Source organism: Rattus rattus, chromosome 1 (assembly GCF_011064425.1).
Source record: "Rattus rattus isolate New Zealand chromosome 1, Rrattus_CSIRO_v1, whole genome shotgun sequence".
Lineage (NCBI taxonomy): Eukaryota > Metazoa > Chordata > Mammalia > Rodentia > Muridae > Rattus > Rattus rattus.
This window is the reverse complement of record NC_046154.1, coordinates 230,278,793-230,299,985: the sequence shown is the minus strand read 5'-3', so window position 1 is coordinate 230,299,985 and position 21,193 is coordinate 230,278,793. Positions and strand designations below refer to the sequence as shown.

Below are 21,193 nucleotides of genomic sequence, written 5' to 3'. Positions count from 1 at the left end.
CCCACCAGCTTTCTTCCCAACAATGGTGTCATCTGTGTTGTTTCCCTGGCTAACTCAGTCCAGCAGAAAGGACTGAAGACCTCCCTGGGGCTCCTGGCCCTAGTGTGGGCAGGTTTGCATGAAAAAAAATGAAGATTTTCTTTTTTGAAATATGGAAGGGTAAAACTTATAGGAGGAGGACAATGGAAAGCTCTATGTGAGCTGTAGTGACAAGCACTTTCACTGAGTTCTGTAACCCTGCCTGAGACTTCATAGTGTTTTCGAGCCTCCTTGATGAAGTCTGGAAAGAACTGGAGCAGTTTACTACTAATACCCATCAGAGGGGTAATGACATGCATGTCACCAAAGATCCTCTTCCTACTGGCATCTTATCGGGTAAACTTCGCCTTCCAAATGAGCAGATTCTGCATTTTATTTTGTCTTCTGGAGAAAGGAGAGAGAGCAGCAGGAAGACCAGTCAGTCTTAACACAGTTTAAGTAAACTGTGTGACCTGCTTAAGGTAGGCGGAAGAACTCTGGGATGCCCAGCTATGGCTTGGGTTACAGTTAAGGTGGCACTTCCTGATTGGCCTAGGATGAGAACCAAGAATTACAATGCTGTTACCTTGGGACAGAGCAGAGTAAGAGCCAAACAAACAGTTTTCGGGGAACTTGGAGAATGAGCCTATTCTTAGTTTTTGAAGAAGACATTTCCAATATGGAATCTGAGAAAGAGGATGCCCTGAGAAGCATTGGGTGGGGTTGGGGGAAGTATGGAGCAATGCAAAAAGCAGACATTGAGTTAGACACTTGTCCTGGAGATGAGGCAGGCAGTGCCCTGTTGAAATTCAGGGTAGGTATTGAAAGAAAGTCCTCTTGTCTTCAAACTCCCCTTACATTGACTTAGAGAGTAGGCATACCCTGGCTTGGTGAGGCTTCATTCTGTGTTCTTGTGACAGCTTTCCCCTGGCTTCTGGCACAGCTTAGAACCTCTCTCCGCAGTTTCCTTTCCAGAGGCCTGGGGGATAAGGGGATGAGAACTGAGGACTTAGGTCTCCAAAAAACTGCGGGAGGAGGGAGAGGAGTTGAATCAAGAGGACAGAGTGAGCACACCTGCAAAAGGTGAGTGTGGTAGCCGGTCAAAAATGGAGAGTTGAGAGGAGAGGGAGTTGCTGCGGGGTGGATGTAGTGGCTTGTGACCTGGTAGGTTTGGGGGAGCTGCGGCAAGGTGCAAATGAGAACTGAGGCACCCGGGTCTGAGACAGCGCGACGTGGGAGTGTGACGCTGCAGTGGCGAACAGGTGAGCGGCTGGGGCTCCGGGTCCCCGCCCCTGCCTCCTCCTACCGGTTCTCAATAGCACTTGGCCGCTCCGCGGCTCCTCTCGGTTTGGGGTTTTGCAACTGGCAGCTGGCTTTTTTCCCTCCTCCCCTGTCGAGGGCTCTCCTTCTTCTTTTAGGTTGCTCCACCCCGCCCAGGATCAGGCGAGGGGGGAACAAGCTCCGCCGCTGCCAACTGGCGCCCAGTGCAGCCGCGAACACGGGGAGTGGAGTCCGGGATCCAAGAGCGCGCTGCGGGGCATCTGCTTCTTCCACGCCCCAGCTACCCCAAGTCCTCTCACCCTCACCCCTTCTCCACTTTTCCCCCGTTTGCAATCACATGGCATTTTAAGAATGCTGGAAAGATGGCGGTAGCGGCAGCGGCTGTGGCTGCGCCGGCTGGCGGTGGAGGCGCCCGGGCGCAGCGGAGCGGACTGTTGGAAGTTTTGGTGCGGGATCGCTGGCATAAAGTTCTGGTGAACTTGAGCGAGGACGCCCTGGTGTTGAGCTGCGAGGAGGGCGCTACGGCGTACAACGGCATAGGGACTGCCACCAATGGTTCGTTCTGCAGGGGCTCCGGGACCGGGCACCCGGGCACTGGTGTGACTCAAGCCCCGGACTCTCCTGCCGGGGTCCGCACCGCCTTCACCGACCTGCCAGAGCAGGTGCCTGAGTCCATCTCAAACCAGAAGAGGGGCGTGAAGGTCCTGAAGCAGGAGCTGGGCGGGCTGGGCATTAGCATCAAAGGGGGCAAGGAAAACAAGATGCCCATACTCATCAGCAAGATCTTCAAGGGGCTGGCAGCCGATCAGACCCAAGCCCTGTACGTGGGCGATGCCATCCTGTCGGTGAATGGAGCAGACCTGCGGGACGCCACCCACGACGAGGCAGTACAGGCGCTGAAGCGCGCAGGCAAGGAAGTGCTGCTGGAAGGTAAGGGGTTAACCTTGCGCGGGCCTTACCCCGCAGTACCACTCACTCTACTGCCCGTCGGCGCACTCTCACTCACCAGCCACTTCCCCGCAGCCCAAGGACCCCACTGTGCCTGTGTTTTTGCAAAGGCAGTGACAGGCGTGGACTTTTTTTTTTTTTTTTTTTGACAACTTTACTACCTGGGGACAGCTCATCTGCTTCACTCTGGCCCCGACCCAGGGCACTGTACTAAAAGATTGGACTGCCTGGGTTTTCCTGGCTCGGATGGAGTGCTTTAGTGCACTAATGTCGGAAGTTTCATACTTATCGGTACACGTGGTTTCATATTTTTTAGCTGCGGACAATCCAAGTGCAATGTGGAGCCTGGGAAATGGGCCGGGAAATGGAGAGTGGACGGATTTGCATCTGCCCACATTGCAAAGCAGGGCCACTGACTCATGGTAGCTCTGGTACTTTTCTACTTTGGCAAAATTTTCACAGCCTGGGCAATCCAACTGTGAAACAGACCTGAAGGGTAAAAAAGCCAGAGAGAGGTGGCAGTATTTGAACGCTAAAACCCAGCCACACTTTTCCCACTTCCTTTCCCTCCAGCACTGGAAAGAGTCCAGTCCGTGAGGCCGTGCAGTTTTCAGCAGTGCCAAAGGCTGGGAAAGATGTTGCCGATTTAGGCACGAGTTCACTTCCCCTGCAGGGTGTTCAGCCGGTCAGTCCGGATTCCACGTTCCTCTGGGTGGAGAGCTGGTGAAGTGTTTTCTTTTTTCTGCTTGTGTCTCCCGGAGAAGTGTGAAATCCAGTCTGCATTTGTAAACAGATTTCCCTGCCTATGAATGTGAAGAACTTTCGAAACTCTGAAAATCTGGTGTCTTCAAGCCTATAATCATCCAATGGCTATAGACTAGGAAGTACCAGTTTGGATGTGGCAATATGGGGGTGGAGGTGCGGGACTCCCGATCAGTTTCCTTTTCCCCAGCTCTAGTTTTCTGTCTTTGTAGCTCTTTGTACACACTTCCGCTGGCACTCCCTGTGTGAGCATTTCATCGATTTTTCTCAGCTTCTTCCTAACTACAGATTGAGTTATTCAGAGGTCTTTTATTTAGATGGGGCTCTCCAGAGCTTGGATGACACGCATGCAGGGTGAGGGAATAAATTAACTCAGCTACTGAGATCCTGTTCCAACCTAGACTTTATAACGTGGTGATTGACTTAAGCCCTTAAACTCCGGTGTAATCAGTTCCCTGTTCACCCAACTGTGGTACTGGTGTGTGAAGCCAGCTCGATTGGCATGTGACATGGGATGAAACCTCATGGCTATGTGATGGTCTGCCTCACGGCCTGGAACACAAAGGGGCTTTTTTCTTCTTCTTGACTTGTCTAGAGGATTTGTGATGTCTTCATAGTCACTGCCTCTGAAGCCAGAACCTAGAAGGCTATTTGGTTTGGCTTGATGATTAACATAAGTAAACAGGAGAAAAATTCTTGATCAAGTATGTGTTGGTTTGGGTGACAAGGGACAGGTAGGATCTTGTGAGAGTGTAGTTTGGACTATAAACTTCTGGACATCTGTTTAGTTTGTAATCAATACTGAAAATATAGATGGAGGGGGTAACAAAAAGATCATATTTTACTTCAGGTATGCCCCTTACTAATCCCTTCTTCCTGACTTGGATTTCAATTTAATAGATAATAACTTGCCAAGGACATTAAAAACGACTCTTACACATAAAGAAAAAAAAGATGACTCCCTGGAATTGAAAATACTAGAAAAAGGTGTGTGTGTGTGTGTGTGTGTGTGTGTATGCGCATGTGTGTGTATGTAAGTGTATGTGTGCATGTGCGTGTGTATGTGTGAGTGTGTATATATGTGTGTATACGTATATGTGTGTGCATGTGTGTATATATTGTGTGAGTGAGTATATGTGTGTATATGTGTATATGTATGTGTGCATGTGTATAGGTATGTGTGTATATGAGTATATGTGTGTATATGCTAGTGTATGTGTGTGTTGCATATGTGTATGTATGTGTATATGTGTGCATATGTGTTGTGTGTAGGTGCGTGTGTGAGTGTATATGTGTATATGTATGAATGTGCATGTGTGTGTATGTGTGTGTGTGTGTGTGTGAGAGAGAGAGAGAGAGAGAGAGAGAGAGAGAGAGAGAGAGAGAGAGAAAAGGGTTATGTACTTCTTAAAGAGTGACCAGAAAATGAGTTCTATAAAAGCTCTCCAGGGACATTCTAAAGAACACTACCTCATGTTTTGCCGTCAGTCAGGACATCTGGAGGAGACTGGGATCCCTAGCCCAACTTTTCAATTATTGTCTGCTAGTGATGCCCATGAAGGAAGGCATGACTTCTGTGTCTTGTCTTTACCATAGCTTCTCGCCTTTGCACCCTCACCTAGCTAGAGGTATTCCCTGGTGATTTGCACATTCTAGGCAAACATTCTTCCACCAAGATTTACTCCCAGGCCCCAAACTCACTATCTCTTATTTGAAACCAAGTGTTTATTGTCCTCTGTGGTCCTCACTGAGATGGTAGTGGTCACATACCATCAGCTCAAACATCATAACCCTCCCTCTTGTCATTTGGCATAAAGCAAAGATTCCCAGTGAAGAAGCTTGTTAGAGACACCTCCCAAGCTGTTTTACGTATTCGTAACCTAGGCTTGGTGTCTTCTGCAAAGTGGAAATAAGGGAAGTGTAACCTCTCTAGTTCATAGGTGACCCTTTACAACTGCACACTGAGAATAAGAGGCATACAGGTACTCAGCTTTAATAAAATAGACAAGAAATGTCCTGTTTAAAGTGAGGGATCTGTTCCTCTGTCTCATTGGAGTTATTCTTTCTAAATTAGAATTTTTTAGAAAAGGAATTTCTACATCACTATATCCACCTATATCTATTTATTATCTATCATCTATCTAGTTATCTACTTACCTATCTGTCTGTCTGTCTGTCTGTCTATCTATCTATCTATCTATCTATCGATCGATCGATCTATCTATCTGCACCAAAGCTGGGATATCATCTCTTCAGAGGCCACGAGAGTTAAACATATCCTAGGGAAAGAGACTTAACAATAGCTAACCTTTCTTGAGCACTCCACTCATGCCAGGCTCTGGTTTCCTCTGCTTGGCAACTCCACGAAGCCAATTCTATTGTTGTTCTCTTTCCTAATGAGGAAACAAAAGCATTATGTTATCTACCTAAAGCAACAATAACATAGCTCGGAGGTATCCAAGTCTATCTGCTTTTCCAGCTCAAGTAACCTCTATGTAAGGCCGAACCTGAGCTTCACCAGGGTTCCATGTTGTTGAACCACTTGAAGTTGCTGGACTTCTGGTTCGCCCCCCACTTCTTAAATATGGCGAAGAGTCTGAGGCAGCCCTGAGCAGGATTCGGATAGGAGAGACAAGAGGGTGGATGGGGTTTTATAAATCAAATGTAACAAGCATCTGACTATCAAAACAAAGCTGCTATGAGAGAGCAGAACTCCTCAGGACAGTACTGAACACATATCCAGCCAGGAGTGTGAGTTCCTGTTCTAATTTAAATTGTAAATCAGCCACAGCAAGGAAGTCGATGTGTTAACCAAGTACTAGTAAAATTAAGACCAGAAAATTTTGTAGTATGAATTTTCTCTCTTATTTTAAAGAGAGAAAGCAGATACCCCACAGGGAGCCATGTAAATATGGAGCCCTATAATTCTAAAAAGCATCACTCACCCAGACCATAATGTGACCAAAATCCTGCGTTGGATAGGGCATGACTGCATAGACAATTTTGGCAGTTTCCGATGCAAGGAATACTTTTCCTTTTTAAATTTGGTTTGGTTGGTCTGTGTGTATGTGTGTGTGTGTAAGCAAGAGCTCAACATCAGCTCTCTTCCTCAGTGATTTCTCCATTGTTTTCAAGACAGGGTCTCAACTCTGAACCTTGGACTCACTAATCTTGTTACCGACTAGCCAGAAAGTCCCCAGGAGCTTCATGTGCCTGCTTTCGCAGCACCAGGACTGCAGAAGTGTTCTGCCCATCCCCAGCTTCTTACTGGGGAACTGAACACAGGATCTCACGCTTGCAGGCAAACAGTTTACCAACTGATGTATCTCCCCAGTCTTTCTCTTTAATGGATTAGTAAAATAGCAACGAAGTGTATCATCAGTTTTGTAGCTGAAGCAATAATGAAATTAATTCAGCCATCATTTCACCAAAGTAGAGGCGCTAAGTTTCTGAACGACTGGTGTTAAAGTGTGGAGGTAGTGGTGGACAGAAATACCCCTGTTGAAAAAAAGAAGAAAGGTCCCTGTGGAACAGGACTAAGACTCTAAGGGAAAAGGATAGTTCTACACAAGAACGGTGTGCAGAAGCTTTTCTAGTAACTCTGCTTCCAAATGCATTGAATACAGAGGTGCTTTGGAAAATCACTCTGTAGTCCCACCTCTCCACAATCTCCACCCACTGTAATCCCTACCTCTGGGGATGAGTGCTACAGGAAGACTGGGTTACAAGTAGGTGGTGACTCTTCTGGGAAAGTTGGGAAAAAAAATTCCAAAACTTTAAGAATTCTGTTTTGTTAACCGGTGGTTTTGTTGAGAATGGCCCCATAGGTTCAGATATTTGAATGTTTGGTCCCTAGCTGGTGAAAATGTTTTCCAGAAGCATAAGTGGGTGTGGCCTTGTTAGAGGAACTGTCTCAATGGAGGCAGAACTTGGGATTTCAAAGGTCTGCTTCATTCCTAGTTAATTCTCTCTCTGCTTCAAGCCTATGGCTTGGATGTGAGTTCTTAGCTACTGCTCCAATTCTATGCCTACCTGCCTACTACCATATTCCCACCATGATATTCCTGGACTCCTTCTCTGAAACTCTAGGCAGGACCACAGATAAAATGCAATCTTTTATTGAGTTGCTTCAGTTCTGTGTTTCTTCACAGCATTAGAAAAGTAGCTAAGATGTTAAGGTTGTAAAGCCTTAATAGCTTACCTCGTTATCTTTGAACAGTTAATGTGTATACTACAGTCCTTTAGATATCATTGGGGTTTGCTTTGTTTCTGTTGTTGTTTTGTTATTTTTTGTTGTTGTTGTTGTTGTTAAAAAAGGTTTGATTTTTTTCCCTTTGAATCCAAACTGAAGATGGAGGGGCATGTAAGGTATCATTTAGGACTTAGAAAATTCTTTCACTGTAAATGACTACCCAGGGCTTCTGTGATCCTTGGTTTCCATGACTAAATGCCAGTCATGTGACACTTGATCACTAAAATGCCTCTGTGCATTTCTGACTGCACAGAAAGGGTCTCTGGGCCATCCTCCTCCTTGAGAATCAGCTCTTTAAGAGTGCGCCCACACTATCCTATCACTTGACAGTGCTTAACCTTTCTAAAATTCCTCTACCCCTGTAGCAATGGGCAACCTGTGCATGACAAGATGCCAGACACTTTTCTTAGCACTTTCCACGGATTAACTCAGATCCTCACAATAAAGCGATACTATTAATAGCCCCCCTTTTACAGTTACGCGTCTTGCAGAAGGCGCACAATGACTTAGTGCTGAATCGCATTCAAGCAAGGTTTTACAGCTTTTGATCTCATAAACAGCCTCAGAAGATAAGCAGATTAGGTATGATTCAGCCCCAAGTCATTGATTAGGAGAGTGAAGTTGCAAGAGGTGCAAAAGACGGTTTTAATTAGGTCTTCCAATGTCTTTTTTTTTTTTGGATGTTTTAAGCATTTACATTTCAAATGTTATCCCCCTTCCCAGTTCCCCCCTCTCCCATCTTCCCTCCCCCTGCTTCTATGAGGATATTCCCCCTCCCTCCCACCCACTCCTACCTCAACACCCTGGCATTCCCCAACAATGGGGACTCAATCCAGTCTTCACAGGATCAAGAGCTTCCCCTCCTACTGATGCCAGACAATGCCATCCTCTGCTACCTATGCTGCTGGAGCCATGGGTCCCTCCATGTGTACTCTTTGGTTGGTGGTTTAGTCCCTGGGAGCTCTGGGATGTCTGATTGGTTGATATTGTTGTTCTTCCTATGGGGTCGCAAACTCCTTCAGCTCCTTCAGTCCTTTCTCTAACTCCTCCATTGGGGTCCCCATGTTCAGTCTGATGATTAGCTGCAAGCATCCTCATCTCTATCAGTAAAAATCTGACAAAGCCTCCCAGGAGACATCCATATCAGGCTCCTGTCAGCAAGCCCCTCTTGGCATCAGCAATAGTGACTGGGTTTGGTGTCTGTATATGGGATGGATCCCCAGGTGGGGCAGTCTCTGGATGGCCTTTCCTTCAGTCTCTGCTCCACTCTTTGTCCCTGTAATTTTTGCTTTAGACAGGAGCAGTTCTGGGTTAAAATTTTGAGAAGGGTGCATGGTACCATCTCCCAAACAGAATCCTTACCTAACCTGTGGATATGGTTTCTACAGGTTCTCTCTCCCCTTTTTGGGGTATTTCAGCTAATCTCATCCCTGTTGGGTCCTGGGAGTCTCTTGATTTCTTGGCATCTGGGACTTTCTGGTGGCTACCCCCAGTTCCCCATCCTCCATTGGTCTGATTTCTTATCTGCTATCTTGTTGCTAATAAGTTACAAGAAAATGTGGTGAATAAAAGAACACAGATTTATAATACCATTGCATTTTAAAAAGCATTTTGTTTTCCACATGTATCTGCATGCCACTACTCACGGACAGGGGTCAGAAGATATCTTACAGAACGTCTGTTCTCGTCTTCCACCATCTGTGTCTTGGGGACTGATTTCGTATTATCAGCCATGGCTTTGGATATCTTTACCTGCTTAACCATCTTCCCAAGCCCAAACTTAAAATCTTACAACTTTAAAAAAGATTTATTTTTATTTTACGTGTACATGTATTTAGCCCGCATGTGTTCCATGCAAGTGCTTGATGTGTAGAGTCTACAGGGTGTTGGATGTCCCGGAACTCAAGTTAGAGACTTTTGTGAGCTGTCATTAGATTAGGGTTATAGGAACTGAACCAGTTCTCTATAAGAACAGCATACATTCTTAGCCCTTTGAGCCATTGCTCCAGTCCCAAATTTCACCCCTTTTTAAAAGTCAGAAGTCTGTGGTGTACCTACAGGAGCTAAAACTAGGTACATCTGTTTGCTTTGCTTTCAGAAGGTCTCAGAGAGGATCTGTCTCTGTCTTTCTAGAAACCGCCCATATGCTTGGCCTCCAGACCTCCCTTTTTCTCAGTGCCTCTGATGGCAGGCTCAGTTCTTCTCACATCAGTCCCATGACTTTTCTGCCTTCTCCCGTTTCAAAAGCCTTGTGATTGTCAGGTTATGCCGAGATGATTCACGCAGACCTCCCTGTTTTAAGGTCAACTGTTAGCAGCCTTAATTCCATCTTCCACCTTCATCCCCCTTTGTCCCCTTTGTCACGTCTAGTAACTTGTTCACAGGCTCTGCCCATGAGGCTGGGAGCATCTTTGAGGAAGGGCATTGTTCTTATGGTCAAATTAATTTGCTGAAGTTGCGCTGTGAGAGAATATCTAAATAGCCTTTTGAGAATGACTTCCCACTTTGGGAAATAATCCCTTTCTCCATCACTGCAACAGAAATTTGCATTCATTTGCATACTTATCCCCTAACAACTTAGTTTACTAGTAACAGATACAGACAATGCAGATACTTACAGGGAGGACAACTGCTGTCTTAAGCCAGCGTGAGATGCTATGGAAGCACATGAAAAAAACCACTTAGACTGTCCTTAGAGATGGTGGCACAAGGCAAATGCTTGAAGAGCCTCCCCCCTACAGACACACACACACACACACACACACACACACACACACACACACACACAGGCTACAAGTTAAGAGCATGACCTTCAGACTTTAGAGATGGCCAAGAGTCAGGAGATTGTAGAGATCTGGATAGATTGGAGTTAAGTAGCATAGTCAGTTTTTCGGTTTCAAGAGCAAGACCCAGACATATGCTTTAAGCATGAGGTTATAAAGGCTTTAGATGACTAAATCAGCTTCCATGGTCCACCCATAAGCACTGCAGCTCTGCTTTCCCATCTTAAATATATCTAGGAGAGTTCTTCTAAGCAAGGTCTAGGTTAGGAAAGTGGCTTTTCTCACACTATGAATTTATTATGGGGTCAACCTTCAAGGATAGTTAGACTGAGATTAAAATTCCCCTCTATGGGCTGGAGAGATGGCTTAGCAGTAAAGAGCACTGGCTGCTCTTCCGGAGGTTCTGAGTTCAATTCCCAGCAACCACATGGTGGCTCACAACCATCTGTAATGGGATCCAATGTCCTCTTCTGCTGTGTCTGAAGACAGCTATAGAGTACTCATTAAAACAAAATAAATAAATCTTTCTAAAAAAGTTCCCCCTCTAGTTCTTTAGGAAGAACTAGAAACTGGGAAGAGTGTTGACTTGCCTTGAAAGCTATCTTGTAAGTGAGAGAGTTTGGAAGTTGATTATATGAACAGTTGCTCAGCTCAACCTTGTGCACACTAAACAAGCACACGAAATTATGCTTTGGCAGAAGAAAGCTAAAGGCATTTCAGCTAGGATCCCTGATTGCAGGGATCTAAAGTAATCAAGCTATTGTAACATAGCTGGGATTAGTATTAACAAACTTGCCCCAATTTCAATAAAAAGCAGAATGAGAGAAGAATAGTGACTAGCACACATCAGGCTATTAAAATCTGTTAGCAAAAATTAATGGGAGGGTAGATATGTACAAAGGAAGAGGAAGAGAAAAAAAGGAGAAATAGGAGAAAGCGAGTAGAGAGGGGAAGGATGGGCCCTTTGCCTGCCCCTCACCCTGCTGTGTTATAGCAAACGGAGCTTTGTCTAGTTCCATCCGCAATCAAGGAGTGTCTCTATAGACAGAGAGCTCTTGCTCAACACAGACCAATCTCAATAGACAGCTGAAGAACACGGGGGCAGACATGAGCTTAAACGGTATAGGCAAATGTAATTAATCTTTTAATGTCATATTTATAACCACTTTTCTCCCCCTACCCCTGGCGCGGGTCCCGCGAGCCAGAATACGTAAGAAGACTTTTGATCTAAGGCGATGAAATGTCCGCTTGGGTATTTTAACTGATTCTTTTTTAAGCTTCCATGTCGGCCTGAGGATTCAGACCATACTCCTTTATGAAGCCGACGGGAGCAGCTCTTCTGTCCCCGGCGTCTGCAGCAGTGGGCGATGTTCTTCATGTCCGGCTATGTGTTTTAGCAGTCACCCCATGGAGCTCCTATTAAAAATAACTCACCGCACACAGTCTTGTGTTTGTGAAAGGCATCTTGCCGAAGCTTCCAGTGGTCTGCTTAGTGAAGGAAAATTATTCTCCAACAGCTACCGGCCTACTAAGCATTCTATTTTAAATGATGCATTTCAAAGCAGTTAATGTTAAAGGAAAGCCAGAAGTTCCCTTGCATTTATACCAAGCGTTTTATATACCAAACCTCATTACCCACTTCACTGGCCCTGATCTATAATAGTACTTGCCTTTAGCTCTGGCCTGCAGAGTGAGACCTAAGCGGAAATATATATTACTCACAGTGAAATCAAAGTCCTAACAGACCCATGTAAATGAGCCTCGCTCTCAAAATGGGGTAGATACGATGGAAAAGTTCTAGATTCAGAATGCCTGGAATGGAAAATAAAATGACGACCTGTGCTTAAGCTCAGTATTATTTTTTTTTAAAACTGCTGCTCATCCTATGGCTTAAATAGTCATTCTTAGCATTCTGATAAGTGTGGGAGGATCTGTCTAATACTTGACTGGTGGCTGAGTGTCGCTGTGCTTAAATACAGTTTGTTTGTGTTAGTGTTCAATGGTCTCTCTCTCACACACATTTTTTTTTCTCTACTGTGAGTAGCTGGGAAGGTGGGTCTTGTGTTTACTCTGCCTAGGATTTTAAATTTGTCTCCTATTGCTTTTTAACTGTGCAAGCCCACTCAAGATGGTTAACAGTGAGTCTCAATTTCTCAATCAGTAGTAATGTTTGCTCTTTGGTTTGTCGTGCAGGGTAAAGTGAGTCTATGTGAAAAGCAGTTAGCCCTTTGCCTATAGCTTCGCAAAGAGCAAATGATTGCTAATTGCAAGTCACGTGATATCTTTACGTATTATTTGCAGATAGAGTTCAGCAATCTAAGTTAAATATAGTTTTGTTATGTGCCAGATAAATTCTGTTACAAGTATAAGGGACAAATGGCCAATGTTAATAGGTGCCTAGTGAAGTTTATACTTTGAAGGGACCCAAGAGATGATCCCACATAAACTAGCATGCTTGACCCGTTTTAGCAACTTCACGTTCTCCATCAACCAGTCCACAGTATGCTGTGGTTTGGGGTGAGCAACTGTGAGATCTGCATCAGAATTCTGACTTACAGCATTATCCAGGAACACGTAGAGGGAAGGTTTTGTAAAGAGAACGTCAGCAACACAGCAAAAGTCAGACTTCAAAAAGTTAGAGTGATGGGAATATATTATTATTGAAAAGAAACCAAAAGTTTATTTTACTGAAACTTAACATTTATGTAACTGTTTTATGTAAATTTTATATAAGTATAGTACTTATGTCACGGCTATTAAATCATTTATATTTCTACTTTTTATTCTATTCGCTATTGAATCCAAGAGGCTGCCCAATAGTGATGCACCGTGTTTGTGTTTCTTTAAGAAAGAAAGAATTGTCTGAGATGAGTTATGTAGGGGAGCTGTTTGCTGGAAATCAGCTCTCCAGAAGTCTTTCCTTTCTCTTCTTGGTAAGAAGTAAAAGAAGCCCATGCCATAGAGAGAGATGGCAATGAAATCTGTTAATCTCAAATTTGGTACTTATAAAAGACTACGTCCCTTGAGGTTTTGAGCAACAGACCAGTTCAAATACATGTTTAGATTTGATTTTTATAATGTTATTGTTAAGTGCTTGGAGCATATTCAGGCAGGTGATGTAAAAGTTGGGCAGTCCTAGACAGGTAACCAAAGTAGGTGGAACTATCCGCTAGAAGAACTAAGTCGCCACACAAACACCCAGTGACTGGAAGACATAGGAGATGGATGCTAAGGTACAATCCTCAAGGTCAGCAACAGCACGAGAAGAGCCTCTGGAAGTTACTGAATCTGATGTGTAGTAAATAAACGGCATCATCAAAATAATGAAATTTCATTCACAGAAGTCTTTTGCTGAGTTGGAGATATGTACATTGTTCTAAATTAACTTTACATTTTTATTTAGCATTCAAAATAGCATCTCATTATGTCATTTTCATACAGATTTATGGCTGCATTTGACTCATATTTCACCATTCTTTCCCTCCCATCGCCCCTCCTGTCAGTTTCTACCCTCCTCCTCAATAAACCCATTTTGGTTTTTTTTCTATATGTACGTATGGATGTGCAACTGTATGTATGGATGCATGGATATATGTATATATGTATGTGTATGTATGCATGCATGTATGTATGAATGCACTCATGCATGCTTGGGTTGGTGTATCAACTGATTCTGCATAGGAGAGGTGTTGCATGACATTTTTCTTTCTGAGTCTCGATATTTTATTTAATGTGAAAAACTCCAATTACATGCAGATGACATTTCATTAATCTTCAGACTAATCAAAACTCCAGTGTGTGTGTGTGTGTGTGTGTGCGTGCGCGTGTGTGTGTGTGTGTGTGTACTATATTTTCTTCATTCTTTCACCCACTGAAAGGTATCTAGGATGATTTTTAAAATGGGCTCTTCTTGGTAGAATGATTGAAATTGTATACTGTTTTTCTAAAACAGAACATTTCAGAAAAAAATATTTTTACATATATTACATATGTCTCTTATAAAATAACAATTTAAAATGGCAGGAGAGTTGTTCTCACAACCCAACTTACATTATGACCAACAACATTATTAAGGATATTAAGACGCTGAAAGAAAGATCTTAGAGAAGAGGGAATAGTGATGCCGTAAAGCAAATGAAGAGAAAATAGCAGTGATTAGTGGGCTATTTACTGCCGTGCATTCTAAGCCATCTGAAACATTCTTTCATCTGCAGAGAAAATCCAGGTTAATGGTCTTTCTCTTTTGTTTGCAATGTTCTTAGACTTCCTTTCTGCTCTCTGCTTCATTTTCAGAAAATTTCTAAGTTAAACTAATTCCTGCGTATAGTCTCCCTTTGTCTACCCTTCCCCACAGATCTTCTTGACTAAAATGTTAGCATCTATCCCAGCTTGTCAGATTGTTAAAATGTAGCCGCACTCACAGTGGTGATTTGCTCGGAGCACATTTGCTTTGATATCTGGAGTGATGGCTTAGACTGCTGTTTCTTGTTGGAGTGCTCTTAAGCACTAAGACCTAACTGGTCAATGTTTACAAAGTTATAATCATGCCAATAGTATTCTACTTTCTCCCTGAAACCCCAACTCTCTGATGTGTCTCTTCTGGGCTTGGTGCAAGAGTATCCAGGCTCCCCAGGTTACCCTTCTCTTTCTTCCCCTTGTGTCTGCCCCTGGACATCCTGTCACACACACACTTACCCCTGGACGATTTTGACTTTCCTGTTTCTATGCATGGCATTTGTTTGTGTCTCAAAAGTCTAACTCCTTCTTTCTGTCATTGATACTTTTAAGCTTTATGTAGTTTTTACTTGGCTGTGGAGATTTCATTCATCGGTTTTCCAAGTCGTCTATGGGTATTAAACTGCTAAAGCCATTCATGGGCAGGTGCTCTCAAGTCCAGCTTCTTAAGCTGTTAGTCACAAGTCTCTTAGTCATGTCCTTGAATGTGAAAATCTGAAGGTACAATGGTCCCAAATTCATTGCATCCAACATGTAAAGAAATGAGGTGTTTCTCCAGTGCTTACCACCTTGCATCGTGGAACCTCACTGGCCCCTTGGATCTCACGCACACAACATGAACACTTTGCAGTGACCATGCCATCACACCTTGCAAACCTGGCCAATGCTGCATAAAAAACTGCATCTCAGATCGGAGACTATTCTATCCTATGACCTGGAGAGTTTTCACTGTACATGGTTTTCTGCTCTTACAAAAGCTTCATGGTTGCCTTACAGGAAGTAAGACACTTGAGTATTTTCCTACCATCCGTCGCTCAGCGTGAACGTTTCAAATTAGTGCATCTTTGCGTCATGTTGTGTTAAATTGTTCAATTTTAAAAATTGAGTTGCTGACCCCAGTTTCATAGCAATTCTTAAATGAATTTTGACTGGAGACTAGGAGAGAATGTTAACAGGTTCTGAAATGACTCTAAAAATACTCCTGCCATTTTGTACTGTGTATTCATGCAAATGAGCATTTTCAGCATTGGCGATTATAAATCCATCAATATGCAAAAGATGTTGACGATGCTCCATGTACTACAGCATCGAATATTCAGGAAATAGTTAATTCTTTATGTGAAATGAGCACATCCATCTCAAGAGTGGGCAAACTTTCGTTCATCTTCAATAAGCAGTAAAATCGAAATATACCAATAATTATTTTATTTTCAAGATTTAATTTTACTTTTATTTGAATGTGTTTGTTCACAACATGAACTTGGTGCCTGCAAAGGCCAGAAGAAAGCATCAGATCCCGTGGAGTTAGTGTTAGAGGTGGTCACATGGTGCCCAATACAGATTCTGAGAGCTAAACTCAGGTCTTCTGGAAGAGCAGCAAGCACTCTTGTCTGCTAAATCTATTTGGTTTTATAATAAATTATGTATATATTACATCAGTAAATATTTAACTCCTATACTTACTTCATATACATGTATATGCAAAGTTGTATAATCAAGTTACAGGAGTGTCATGGAATATTTTAGAATTCGGAGGAAAGAACAGTGATGTCTTTTTAGATACTACCCAAATTCCAAATTTGACTTTCCAATATTAGTTTGTCACATTCCTTTTGTGATGTGAGATCTTGACAAGCTGGGTTTGGTAAGAGATACAGGTACAGTGTCAAAGGCATAGAAACCACTGTTGACCATGAAGATGCCAGTACCCAATAGAATGGCAAGGCTTGAAGAGTTGAGCACCACTCAGAATGTACTCCTATTATAGGACATAAATGCTTATACCTTAGGGGCTTGGATAGCAAAAAGCAAACAAAATTGGCAATATTTTAGGGGAAGTTTGGGGAGAGTTAAGTATTGTGTAGTAAAACAAAAGAACTCCAGACATAAGGACACCATTTATGAAACATCACCACTGCCAACCTACACCTCAAATCTAGAGCTTGTTTCTGTGTGATTTCTTGGCAGCCCTCCTCCATTTTCTTTGCTGTCTGTGTGGCAAGCCTATTTAGTTGAATGTAGGACCCTCTGTATTAACTCACTAAAAACCATGACTATTGTCACTATCTTCCTGGGTTTTTTTTTCATTCCTCCAGCTCCCCTGCTTTTCTATTTGCACCCACACACATTTGGAGTATTACTGTATTCTTATCTACAGTGCTTACATTGACATTTTCCATCCGGAATATATAGCTCCAAGTTTCAAAACAATTTTCTTGTTCTCTGATTGCCCCCTTTCTGTACAGCATCTCTTGTTGTTTTGTGGGTGCAATAGCTTTGCTTGTCTCTCAGAGAACATTAACAACATTTTCAAAGGTTTTTTTGGTTTAGATTAATATTCACTCAGTTCTCTTAAAATTCTTCTCTATCTTCCCAATTTTGAGTGTACAGTGATACCTAAATTTCATATATGCTTCATTTTTGTGAACTTCAAGAGTGAGAATCTGAGATCAAATTAAGTCCAAGAACTTTATATATATTATATATATATTATATATATAGTGTACATTATATATAATAAAATATGGAATACATACTATATATTATATATGTTGTATTATATTTTTTATTATGTAATTATATTATATAACATGTACAGTATATTTTTAAGTACTCAGGTCCTACTCTATTCCTAGTATTCCCTGTGATTTTACATATATATATGTATATATGTGTGCATATATAATTAAATCATATATAATTCATATGTAATCATATATAAAATTATAATAAATATAAAATAAAATCATGTGTATAAAATATATATAATTACACACATACACGCACACACACGCACACATATATATGATGCTAGGAATGGAGTAGGATCTGGGTCCTCAAAGGGAATGAACAACTGATATCCACATTGAGCCACTTAAGCACCTGGAGCTCAGCGTAGTCTGACTGATGTCTTAGAAACCTGTGTAAAACTTGCAATCCATCTTCTTGGAAAGGCATATACTGCTGAAACATTATTAACTCTCTTGCACCTCTAGCTAGCATCACTGTGAGAGTTGTGTGTATTCTCTACCAAAGCAGTCCCCAGGCTACAGCACGGCAGGTATTCCCAACCAGATGTCATATGCTGACTGCCGAGGAGGCAGCACACTAACCTGAGGCTTTATTCCCTGAAAATGTCACTAGTGCTGAGGTTGACCATACGGTTCCTGTGTGCTGATGATAAGCGGGGCAGGGCAAGTTGGGCCGAAAGGCAATACTATGCCCCTCACATTTTCTCGTATGTCTTAAAGACTATCTGAAGGCCACATGCTCAAATAAATTAAAAAGCTAGTCAAAACATTGCCTTGCAGGACTTCCTAATGATAAGTGAGCTAATCTTTGCTCAATTTCTGCACTAGTAAAGTTTGGGGTGGATAGTTTTATTCAGAGGTGTCATCTGTTTAGTAGAGCCTGGCTTTCAGCTGCTGCAAATGTTGTCCCTTTCTACTAGTTCTAACAAACCAAAAATGTCTCCAAAGTGTTGTCATATATTCGCTGGAGGGCAAAGGACCTCCCCTTGAGAAGCACTAAAAGAGACCTCTAACACTAGTTCCAAAATCTGGCCAACACTTTCACGGTTACTGGGAAGCTTTAAAATTCTTCTTGACTAGGTCTTTCCCAAAGGTGCGTGCATACGTGTGTGTGTGTGTGTGTCTGTGTGTGTGTGTGTGTGTGTGTGTGTGTGTGTGTGTGTGTGTGTTTGTTTTCAGACTGAGAGGCACTGAACATATCTGTCTATCCATGAACTGGGAAGTGGTGAAGCAATGTGTGAGACAATTAGGAATGCTGGGGCTCTAGAGACTGGAATGCTGGAGCCTCTAGTGAATGGAATGGTGGGGCCTCTAGTGAATAAAAGGGACAAGCTCTGGTAGGAGCTGCACAACTTAAGCTACATATGGCTATGTGGACATATAGCTTTGTGACCTTGTATCATTGCTTCATTCTCCAGACCTTGGATTTCTCCATGGTAACAAGAATAGCAATGCCACTTTATAGAGCAAGATGAAAATGAATTCACCATCATAGAACTCAGTGCAGTATCCGACCTTGGAATGGTGGTAGGAGGTGACTTCAGCGTTCTACAGTAAATTCTTGACTTGTGTGATGTTTTGGGACATTCTATGATCTAAAAGATTTCTTGGTGTCTTTACAGTGTTCTACTGATTGGCCATAAAATTCACTTTCCTAATACCAAATTCCTTCATTCTTCCAGTTTGATTCCTAAAGGGAAACTGAGCTATGTGTGAAGAAAGCTTCATTTACTGGACATCACCCCATTACTGTTGTAACTAAATACATTTCAGGGCCTTTTCCCCTTCACAGCATAAAATGTTATCATCCTTGACCTATATTAAGATATTTTGAAGTGTATATTTATCAACAAGAAAAATAGTGTGTGAGTCATATTTACAAAAAAATTTTCTTTCATGTGGTTCAAAAAAAGATATGAAGGTTTTTAAAAGTAATGATTTTGTTGTTGTTGTTGCTAGCGGCATTAAAATTCAGCTTGATTCTTTGGCTGTTAATGTGTTCTAGAATCTTGTAAGTAGGATATTTTAAATCACCTGTTTTGGACTAGTTAAAACAATGTAGGGTTTGAAGTTAAGTAGGCTGGGTCTCAGTTGTGCAGTTCCTTGGACCTCAATTACTCAAATATTTATAATTACAATTTCAAGAAGCCTAAAACCCTGGAAGAGAATGTTTTCTGAGCTGGAGTTGGTCCCCTGATTGGAACACTTAATCAGTAGAATCACGGGACTCTCTGGTAGAGAACAGCATTTCTTCATGGGCAGCCCATGTCCTTCCTTTTCAGTTGCCATTCATCTAATCTTGGAGCTGTGCGATTACAAGTGGTTACTGCAAGTGCCGTGGAAAACCCCACCTGACGTTTATCATATTTAAATATTTCAGAAAACTTGCTTTTGAAGGTGATAACAGCATTTCTTAATCACCGTGCCACTGGGCAAGCACAGGTGTGCTACATATCACTGAATCTTTTTTCCTGGGGACATAAGGTTGTTCTTTGAAAGAATTTGGCTCTCTCTGCGTCTCTCCTTCCTCCCCCACTTCTCCTTAAGCAAAAGAAACAACATTTCTTAGCCTTACCCTCTGTACTCAGCAAGGTAATTCTTTTATTTTTCATTTTAACACACTTCACCCTGATTATATCGCTAAACTCATGGTGCACGTTTCTCCTGCCTGTATGTTTTCTGGATATTTCTGGAATGCATAAGGCTGGCTGAGAACATTCTAGAAATAGAAAGAGGGGCTGGGTTGTAGAAATAGAAGCATATTAGTAAAAGCACACATCTAGCTGAAAAAATAAACATCCAGGGAGGTTCTCTTTTCTTCCCCTGAAGTCTGCTCCCTACTAAAGTCATGGAAAACTATGGTGTAACAGACTGCTGATCAAGTAATACAAAGAGAAGAAAGCAGATTGTTTTTAATCTGTACTGGTCACAAGAAAAGTACTAATCTTGAAAGAATTGTGATTGAAAAGCAACAGTATTTTGTTCAGATATGCTCTGGCAAGCCTCTTTATACTAGTTTTTAAAATATTTTTAGATTTATTGATCTCATGTATGTGAATACACTGTCACTGTCTTCAGACACACCAGAAGAGGGCATCAGATCCCATTACAGATGGTTGTGCGTCACCATGTGGTTGCTGGGAATTAAACTTAAGACCTCTGCAAGAACAATCAATGCTGTTAACTGCTGAGCCATCTCCCAAGCCCCTTTATACTAAATTTTAAAGTTATAGTATAATTACATTATTTTCTTTCCATTTTTCCTTCCAACCTCTTCTTACTGTCTCTGAAGCTCATGGTTTCTTCCCTCCAATATCTTTCTTTCCTCTCAATCTCTCTCTCTCTCTCTCTCTCTCTCTCTCTCTCTCTCTCTCTCTCTCTCTCTCTCTCTCTCTCTCTCTCTCTCTCTCTGTGTGTGTGTGTGTGTGTGTGTGTGTGTGTGTGTGTGTGTGTGTGTGTGTGTTCTGGAAATATTTTTAACACTGCCTTCCATCACATTCTACATGCAAAGTTTCCAAATTCCAAATTCTTGAAAGAGGGATTGGTCTGACTGGCGTCAGGGTCTTGCATTTGCCCCGGTAGCTATTTTGGGAAGTCAGGCCCTATAACCACAGGATCACAGGATCACTCAGTCAGAACTCCCAGAATTCCCTCTTAGAAATGCCCCTGGATATGACCTGCTAGTTCCTGGAGTAATTTAGAGCACAAAATTCATTGAGGAGCCACAGAGAATCAAATCTCTGGACTGCCAGCTGGTAGCAAAGCGTTGGCTAACTAGTTTCCTTTGCCCTTGGAACTTGTAACAAATTGAAGACCCTGTTTCCAAAAGCCATGAAATGATATTTTCAGTGAAAGTCCAGGGCCCTGTCAGGGCAAGTAGGTGGAAGTAGTGTTTGGAGAAAGATAAACAATAAGGAGAGCTTTTCATAAGAAAATGATTGCTTTTTATGGATTTTGGTATGATAATTCTATGATCTCATTATGATTTAATATAATAGAATGAGATGGTACAATATGAGCTGACTGAGAGCACATGTTGAACGCCTCGCTGACATGTGAGTGAAGTCAGCCACTGAAAATGGATCAATGGAGAGTGAGACTTAAATGCCCCTGAGAAAGTTAGTTTTCTATAATTTACTCAATGGGAAATCTTTTGCTGGCAG

The 21,193-nt window shown here is 42.3% G+C and overlaps 1 protein-coding gene across 1 annotated transcript in view; it reads left to right on the top strand.

Moving 5' to 3' along the window:
* The first annotated feature begins 1,266 nt into the window (after positions 1-1,266).
* Sntb1 (syntrophin beta 1) overlaps positions 1,267-21,193 on the top strand; it is a 262,065-nt gene continuing 242,138 nt past the window's right edge. Inside the window, exon 1 of the mRNA XM_032915591.1 lies at positions 1,267-2,229. Coding sequence (XP_032771482.1) covers positions 1,662-2,229 — 568 coding nt within the window. The 5' untranslated portion in view covers positions 1,267-1,661. The remainder of the gene's footprint in view (positions 2,230-21,193) is intronic.